This window comes from Etheostoma spectabile, chromosome 11 (genome assembly GCF_008692095.1).
Source record: "Etheostoma spectabile isolate EspeVRDwgs_2016 chromosome 11, UIUC_Espe_1.0, whole genome shotgun sequence".
Classification (NCBI taxonomy): domain Eukaryota; kingdom Metazoa; phylum Chordata; class Actinopteri; order Perciformes; family Percidae; genus Etheostoma; species Etheostoma spectabile.
In genome coordinates, this window is record NC_045743.1 from 24,258,754 (window position 1) to 24,267,834 (window position 9,081).

General features: G+C 40.1%; 1 protein-coding gene across 2 annotated transcripts; it reads right to left on the reverse strand.

Moving 5' to 3' along the window:
* Window positions 1-2,097: 2,097 nt before the first annotated feature.
* LOC116698147 (interferon alpha/beta receptor 1) lies at window positions 2,098-8,854 on the reverse strand. 2 transcript variants are annotated; one of them, XM_032529931.1, is made up of 5 exons: window positions 8,623-8,854; window positions 6,999-7,113; window positions 6,273-6,442; window positions 4,949-5,094; window positions 2,098-2,289 (listed from the first exon to the last, which is right to left on the reverse strand). In XM_032529931.1, exons 1-5 carry the CDS (start codon window positions 8,660-8,662, stop codon window positions 2,113-2,115), a joined length of 648 nt encoding a protein of 215 aa, XP_032385822.1. In that variant the 5' UTR covers window positions 8,663-8,854; the 3' UTR covers window positions 2,098-2,112. The 2 variants fall into 2 exon arrangements, with proteins under 2 accessions (XP_032385822.1, XP_032385823.1); XM_032529932.1 differs by lacking the exon at window positions 2,098-2,289 and adding an exon at window positions 2,353-2,382.
* Between the last annotated feature and the right edge of the window lie 227 nt (window positions 8,855-9,081).

Sequence of the window (9,081 nt, forward strand, 5' to 3'; positions counted from 1 at the left end):
CCACTCTGTGGTAAGTCAGATAGTCAAAATAATATTAGGTCAAAATAATTCATAGTTTCATTTTATTTTTTTACTCAAAAACAGGGTATACTTTTATGTAAAAAGGTCTATTGGTTCTAAATTCCAAAACAAAGGGAAACATGTTTAGTAGTGGGTTGAACTGAAGTAAGACGAAAGGTAACACAGAATTGATTGACAATTTATACTGTATACTTAAAATACAGTCAATACAGGGGGGTCATTATGAGCCCAGAGGTGACAAAAGGTGTAAGGCATTTGGGAGGACATTATGAGGGTTAATGTGGCCACATCAGACTCAAGTACTGGGCACGGCCTAAAAGTGAGCCGCATGCACAAACGTGGAACAGTGAAAACACACCGGGGGCTTAAGTGTTGCGTATAGCCTGCGAAGCGTGCGCCTGGCCATTCATACCGGATGAGGATTTCTGCGCGCCGACTAACAAAGCAATCCATCTCCTCTTGGCTCTCTTTCTCTCCGACAGAAAGAGAAAGGATATGTAAGGAAAACTGTGGTAACTGTAGCTTATATGTGGCTGTGAAGCGATCCTTCTCCTCTCGGCTCTCTCTGATAGAAAGAGACAGGATGAGTGAGGAAAAGTGAGGTGATAACTGTAGCCTCTGTGTGTGTGTGTGTGGTGTGTCTCTGTGTGTGTGTGTGTGTGTGTGTGGTGTGTGTGTGTGTGTGTGTGTGTGTGTTGTGTGTGTGTGTGTGTGGTGTGTGTGTGTCCGTCCATCTGTCAGGCTCTCCCTTTGTGTGCCTGACAGCGTGTCTTGCTGTGAGAAGTCAAGACCGCCAAAATCATCAATGGCTGTTGATATTTTGAAATGAGTCTATTTTTGTAAAGTATCCAGCTACATTGTGGTCTTCCTGTATGTGATTACCTGCCTGGCTCGAGGCAAACTGGTAGAGCTATATATCGATATTGAGATATGAGACTAGTTATCGTCTTACATTTGGATATCGTAATATGGCGTGTTGTAAAGTGTTGTCTTTTCCGGGTTTTAAAGGCTGCATCACAGTAAAGTGATGCAATTTTCTGAAATTAGACTGTAGTTGTAACTGTTCTATTATTTGCCCTTATTTGTCTTTACTGATGATTATTTATCAAAAATCTCATTGTGTAAATATTTTGTGAAAGCATCAATAGTCAACTCTACAATATTGTTGCAAGGTATTTGGTAAAAAATATCGTGATATTTGATTTTCTCCATATCAACCAGCCCTAGCGCCAGGTGTGAATGGACAGATTGGATAACATGAGAAGTAAAATAAAAATAACTGCTTATGCGCCCGGTGTGTTTTTGCTGTAATACAGCATCATGAGTCACATGCAACACCCTGTTCAATGCTTATCAATGGATCCATTAAGAGTCCCGTGGTCCTCTTCTTGCGTTCACATTCACACTATGCCTCATTAAATAACTCTGGATTTGGCTATTATTGCATGTTACAACTTGTAAAACATAATGATTTAAATGTTCAGACTGGTATATTTATATACCTTCCTCCATATAAAGTCTATAGGAAAGACGTTGCAATTCCACCGTTGACCACTATGCCCATGTCTGCATTAAAGCCTGCTTCTGTTCCTGGGGCTTGCTGTTTTCGACACAGAATTGTTGACAATGGTTGCCAGGGTCGCATGAATGCAGATCTGACTGTCCAGACTGTCCACATTTTTTTAAATATCCAACTTGCAACGGTTTTGGACCACAAATGAAAGTGGCCCAAATCAGAACTGGAAATGATCGGATGCCATGTGACTTGGGATGTTTACACTATCATAAAAAATCTGATATGAGCAAAAAGGGTCACTATTGCCTGCAGTTGCTGAAACAACTTAAACCGATTACTTATCAAAATAGTTGCTGATTATTTAATAGTAGACAACTTAGATCTCTTCCTTACTGGTGCTTTCATGGAAGGTCTGATATTCAAGATTTAAGATTTAAGATTGGACCGCCACACACTGCCTGCACTTCATTGCAAGATTGTATATGGTTCTATATTGTGGACTGTGTCAAAGCAAAACAAATACAAGCAACCCAGCTTATTTGGTTGTTTAAGGTCTACAACATTTTTTGCATGGCTCAACTTAGCAGCAGAAATGTCAACCATGGTCTTACTTGATTCTGGGATGAGCTCACACTGGGTACAGGTGGCCAGTCCGACGGATTACGAAAGTAAAGGTACTGCACCTGTACACAGTACCGCTGTCCCTCCTGCAGCTTAGAGATGGTCACGGAGGCCACAGTATCTTTATACTTCTGTTGAAGAGGGACAGCGTTTACAGAACATTAAGATATATTAGAATCAGAAAAGTTTTGTTGCCACAATAAATACACTTATGTGGAATTTGCCTTGGTGAAAGGGGCATACATAAACAAACAAACAAACACAAATACTAAAACGGTAATATAAAATAAACAATAATTACTGAATAAGAAAATTCTAGTGTGGTTAAAACTCCCTATTAACGTTACTACTGTGCTTGATTTACAGCTAATGTACTGTATGTCATTCAGTACAATAACAAACAGGAACAGGAAGTGCTTTTATTTTGAAGTAGCTTACATGGAAGTTGTATGTTGTGTACTTGTGTGATGAGATGAACTGAGACGCTGCAAACAAGCCCGTCATGCTTAAGGTTGTTCACTTTCTTGTTTGTAAAACTGCAGCATATTGAACAGTAAAAACAGGCGTTTTGGTTGGCATTTGATGCCACTACACTACAGCTGGTTCTGTCCATAACTAGTAACATTTAGGGATGATTGCGATGATTGTCTCATGAAAGTAAACTCAATTTTAAAGATATTACATATATTCATCCAATATTGGCCGTTAGCTGGAAGTATCCTGAAACTCTAACAGGCTGTTCTTGTTCCACTCTGCCTTGAAACCAGACATGCAGGCAGCTAGCCAAGAAATGTACTTGGTGCTAAAAACTTGTATCACCTGCTAAGGGTGTGTACAGAAATACTTTATGGATATGTTGAGATAAGGGCTGGGTATCCTTTTTCTTTTTTTCCTGATACAGCTGCCTAAACCTACCCTTTCCCTAAACCTTGTATTAAGACAACCATGACAAAAAAATCACCAACTTCCTCTTACTTTCTCTGTGATTGCTCATTTTTCAATAGAGTTAATCAGTTAATACAGCGGATGACATCCATTTGCAATTTTGTTTGTTTGTAGGACGACTTCAAAATTATAAAATGAAAGTGAATTTGGTAGTATTTTTCCCCCTTCCACAGTCAGACTGATGGCAAAAACATAAACACTGAACAATTCACTATGATAAAATGTGCAAAAATCATCACTTACTGTGCAATATTTTTTCTCATGACAAATGCAATACCCCCCTAGTTCCCCTCCAGTTGCAGTATTCATCATTTATTATATTTTTTGCACTCTTTTGTAAACTGTTTTTTGTCTTATTTTATTTTAATGTATTTATTAACCTTATATAATGTCTTTCTTTTTCAGTTAGTGCGCTTTTCTTAGCCCTAAACTCTTTTTACTTGACTCGAAGAGCCTGCATAAGAATGTGCCTGGACTGTTTGATGTATGCACAAATGGCAAATAAAAAAATCTTGAATTTTAAATCCATTATAAATATAGGTGATTACGGGCACCCAGATAGCTCAGTTGGTAGAGCGGGTGCCCATATATAGAGGTTTACTCCTCGACACAGCGGGCCCGGGGTTCGAGTCCGGCCTGCGGCCCTTTGCTGCATGTCACTCCCCTTTCATATCTGTCCTGTCAATTAAAGGCCTAAAATGCCCAAAAAATAAATAAATGTGATTAATATAGATGATTACAAAGAGCAGGAGGGGACTGAACAGAGGTTTCACCAGCAGAGATGCTCCCATTTTGGTTTGTTGTTTGCTGGCCAGTTGAAAGGAAGAAGAAGAGATTTAACTTTTTGTTTAGTGAGCTAGGAGACTGTTACAACCATGACCTGACAATGCTGCTGGGTAACATTTCCAAAATGAACAGTGTGAACATAGATCACTTACAGTACACGTTCAACAGGAAGAAACAGCATGTGTACTTTTGTTAAACTAACAAGGGGCTCTTCTCATTTCTCTTTTATGTGTCTTCTCAACTTTTCTCCGCTCTCCTCAGTCCTCCAGTCTGTGAGCCAAAAAACTGATCTCACACGGAATCTTGAAGGATGTCTCAATTCCTAAAATGCATCTCAAGGAGCTAGGAGAGAAGGCTTGCAGGAGGAGCTATAACTGAGGATGCACAAATCACATTCTGATAGTGGGCTGATACTGACTCAGCGGCTGAATCGGGTATCGCTGACAATGGAGCCGACCTATTCTACGCATTTCTATGAGTGATTACACGTTTGTGCGCCACGTCATGCTCAAGCAGCAAGCGCCAAGAGGCGGGCTTTACTACTTTACCACTTCCTTTCATGTTTTGATGCCAGCAGACGACAGCAGCATCCAGCTCCCTGTCTGTTAGCATGTACACAACTCTGTGTAGTCACAGTAAAAACTATAAAATAACACAATGTCCTTGACTGGAGTTGAACTAGGTTAACTAAATGTTTCACCGGACTTTACTGACTCTAACTGACTGTAAATAAGAAGCATTAACACTTAATTTAGCCTGTATATTGCTTATGCTAATCGCTTATTTTTGGCCCTGCAAACCACTGATTTTTCTGCTGTCTCAGCCTGAATTTTTTGTTGTCGTTTTTTTAATTAATCACTTGGGAGTTTTATGAATGTCAAGCAGAATGTATTTTTATTTTCCTTTCCTAACATAAAATATTTACACAACAGCCGCCGTATTTAGCATCACAGAAATTTGTTAACTTGGGCAAACATCTCAGGTGGGAGGGACTAGGACGCAAGGAGAGGAGGAGAGGATGTACAATCTGAGAAATGAGAAGAGGGGAGGGTTTCTCACCAGCAGGGGCTCTCCTTCCTTGCCATAGTAAACCCTGTGTTTTGCATGAGCTGCATATTCCAGAGCCAAACTATGGTTACTACTCAAATTAACCGTCAGGGAGCCGGGCCGGGGTGTCAGACTGAAGTCAGGGGTACAGGAGTCACCTGGAAGAGCAGAACACATATGAGTGTTGACACAATCAGGACACAGCTAAGCCATCTGTCCTCGACCAATAAACAAAACAAATAAACCTCATATATGCTACTGGTCAAAAGTTTGGGGTCACTTCGAAATTTCCATTGCACTCCATTATTGACAGAATACCAGTTGAGATCAGTTGCATTGTTTTTTTTAACCAGGGCAGCAGTTTTAAGATTACATTATGTGCTTACATAATTGCAAAAGGGTTCTCCAATGTTTTCTCAGTTAGTTTTTTAAAATAATATCAGATTAGTGAACAGAATGAGCCTTTGGAACATTGGATGAATGTTTGCTGATAATGTAGATATCGCTTTAAAGATCGGCTGGTTTTCTGTCTAAAATGGAGTGGTATGGAAATTTGTAAGTGACCCCAAACTTTTGACCGGTAGTGTACCTCAACTTACAAATTGTTTACATACACATAATGTTTTGCCCTTATTCTGAAAAAGACATATTTGGATTAAGCGGTTTACATGGCTAATGAAAGTGAATAAGCTGAGGCCGTTAACTGTCACAAACTGCAGTAAAAACCCTGACTGATACTAATAACACCATCATATCCCACACATCTTAATCAGAAAATGCTAGGTGGAAAAAGGCCTTTTTAGAATATGCTGTTTACATGACCCGTATCAAATTTGGAATACTGGGCTTTACAGCACAATAGTGGAATATTATTGTGCATGTAAAGATACTCTAACTTTTACTGAAGTTATGAAAACTTGCTATGGGTTTGTTAGCTTTTGACACTTCACAGAATCTGAAAAGGATTTCTTTTCACACTTTCAAGGAATTTGCCTTTGGTGCATACCTAAATATATTAAACATGAATATGAGATACACAAACAAATACAGAAACAAATATGTACATATAACTTTTAACATTAAGAAAAGCGCGCGCAAGAGAGAGAGCGAGCGAAGAGGATGTATGGATGTGGTTCATACACCATGTGGTTGACACCATGGTTAGGTTGGTTAACACTTAGAATCTCACTATATGATAGAAAGACACATCCTAACTCTGATTTTACCTTGACGTAATTGTAAAGGTTTGCACAAACTATGAAAGGCTAGAGTGGTTGCGACGTTATCACACTGATGCACACGGCCCTATTGCCACGGCAGCTCGTGGTTTTCTTACCATGTCTGCTACAGGCTTTGACTGATGTTGAGGTCAGCCCACTCCTCTCTGCTTGTACACGTAGCATAACACAGCCGTGCTCACCCTCAGCTTTGGTGGAAGTTACATTACAGGAATTTGAAGACATATGGACGCAGGATGGCACATTTGTCCACACGCCGCTGGAAAAGCTGAGGACAAGGAACAATCAGTCTACAGTCGGATGTGATTAACAATTTTTACATTAAAATGTAAATTCAGTGTGGAAATACAACACTGTCAGCTGTGTTACCACTTATTAATAATTACTCTAAGCAAAAATGAAAATGCTACAGAAGGGAAAGATAATTTAATAATAGCCTGGCATATGTCCAGACAAAACAAAAGTCGAAATATCATACTAATTTTCAGCTTCAGAATTGTATTTTGGGGAGCTACAAGAATATGTTTACGTGATTTAATGTTGAATGTTGTTCCCCCCCCCCTCCCCCCCATACTGTGTCTGAAAAACCTGTTTCACCTTCAGTTGAAAACGCTTTGCACCTTTGCAAAGGTACTTCGTAAGTTGTGGGTGGAGATACTCAGATAGGGGGCGGTATTTTCTAATAAGCCTGCATGGGACAAATCTGAACAGCTACAGCTTAAATTTACCCAAATGTTTGTTCACAAATCACTGAAAAAAGAAGTCCTTCTCATGCAGATTGTAGAATCCCACAATGCAACAGGCACGATAGCATCAGAGCTCACCTGCTGTACTGAACAGTGTAGGTAGGATCTCCCTCCTCGCTGGAAGGAGTCCATGTCAGCAGCCAGTTATTAACATGGATGTTCTGTGGCGGAGCTGGTGGCAACGCAGACAGTGCTGAGAGAGATGGGAATTGACATGGACAGAGAAGCGAATGAGATGATTGCTTTATTTAGACACTGTATGCTTGAATACCAAGCAGCAACCTCCAGTGCAATAAAATTAAAACAATCCAAAAGAAAATGGATTACCACAATGGATACTCCCTGTTGGATAAGACAGGAGTTATACGTATGTAATCTGGCATTGCCAAACCTCTTGCCATAGCGCTGCGAAGGAGGGTCAGTCCGGACGGAGCAACGGTGACGCTGCAAAATAGACTCTGGAAGGAACTTGTTTAGGGGGAACGTGTATGTTCAGAAGTACTTTTAGTCGAGACAACAGAAAACTCAGGTTGGACAGATTGTCGAGCTAACTGTCTGGATTTACGCTGCAGAGATCTGAGGACCAGGTAACCATAGCAGCAAGATCCTGAACAATCCCGGAAGTGGAACGTTGTGGATATAGACTAGGCAACGTCAGACACTGCCAAGATGGCAACGGCCAGAGCATTTCCATTTGTATTTCCAAGGATGGCAAAGGCATTACCCGCCCTACTCTTCAAGGCATGAGGAGTGAGACTGGTTAGGGTAGGGATACCATGTTCTGCCAATCAGAGGAAGAGTAGGGCCTTCACCATCCTATGGAAAGAAAGATCACCACAAGGAGCCCCTAACTTTGAGCTTAATTTTGGCTCTTTATTAACCTACGAGTGACGTAACAGAGACCACGTCCATATATTATATATAATTTGGGGAATACAATAAAAAAAAAAAAAATCAAAGATTTTCTTGTTAACCATCACTTCGGTTATGAGACGCCCGTATGAGATGCAACAAGAAAAAAAAAAAAAGGAAAGATCAGCCATCTCTTTTTCCTAGGGGCAACACAGGCTGCCAGTTAGGAATGACATTTCGGACACTTTAGTGTAAATGTGACTGCGATTCAAAGTGTTCAGATGTATAATGAAGTGTGAAGCATAATTGGTGATCAAGCATGTTCAAAAATCATATAGGTTATAGTTTTACTCTCAGAGTTCAAATTTGAATGAAATTAAGTGGTGTTTAATGGATTCACAATGCCCTTTATGATGAATCAACAATAACGTCTGTAATGGAGTCTGCCCGCTATCTAAACAGCTGTTTCCATAGTAATAAAGAACGGCTAAAGACTAATGGTAACGTTAGCAGCTAACGTTAAGTGCGGGTGTTTAGCTAGTTTATTTACAGTCTAAAGTGTTTAGCGAGCGTTAGCTTGGGAGAAGTTAGCACTTTCATTTCACACACACACACCACAACACACACACACACACACACACACACACACAACACACACACACACACACACACACCCACACACCACACACACACACACACACACACACACACACACACACACACACACACACACACACACACACACAACACACACACACACACACAGGATGTGCCTCACAACTAGAACCAAGAAGTAAGCTTAGGTTAGCCAAAAACCAAACTCCCACTGTGAGGCTTACTAGCTACTTACCTTGGACGACGACTAGCATGAACAGGACACTGGAAGGCATCTTAACAGCGTCATTTCACAGCGTCCCCGACCACATTTGTCACCATAGCAGTTTAACTTATAACTTATTGTCGTTGAACAGCAATAAGACGCCACTTCTCCGAAACCTGGAATTGACGACAGTCTGGGAAGTTCCTTGTTTTTTGGCAGCTTCCTGAAACGCCTCTTAAAGGAAACGTGACATATATTACGCACCAATAATAATAGTATTAATAACATAATAAATAGTATTAAAATGTTGTTGTTGTTGCTGTCATTTGATTGCTACGACCATATGGTAGTATCGTACTCTTGGAGCTAGACAGTTTCAGAAAATAAAAACATTTCTACAAACCGTTTTATAGTATCAGTTGGTTTCTCAATCTGTCTAAAAAACCTTCATTGAAGTTGGCTGTGATGATTTCTTTGACTAATGTATAT

Coding starts and splice junctions, on each gene's coding strand:
- LOC116698147 (XM_032529931.1), bottom strand. CDS start 8,662: ATGCCTTCCAGTGTCCTGTTCATGCTAGTCGTCGTCCAAG. Junction 5,095..6,272: donor CAAAGCCTGTAGCAGACATG/GTAAGAAAACCA, acceptor CTGCTCTTCCAG/GTGACTCCTGTACCCCTGAC. Junction 2,290..4,948: donor AGGAAGGAGAGCCCCTGCTG/GTGAGAAACCCT, acceptor CCTCTTCAACAG/AAGTATAAAGATACTGTGGC.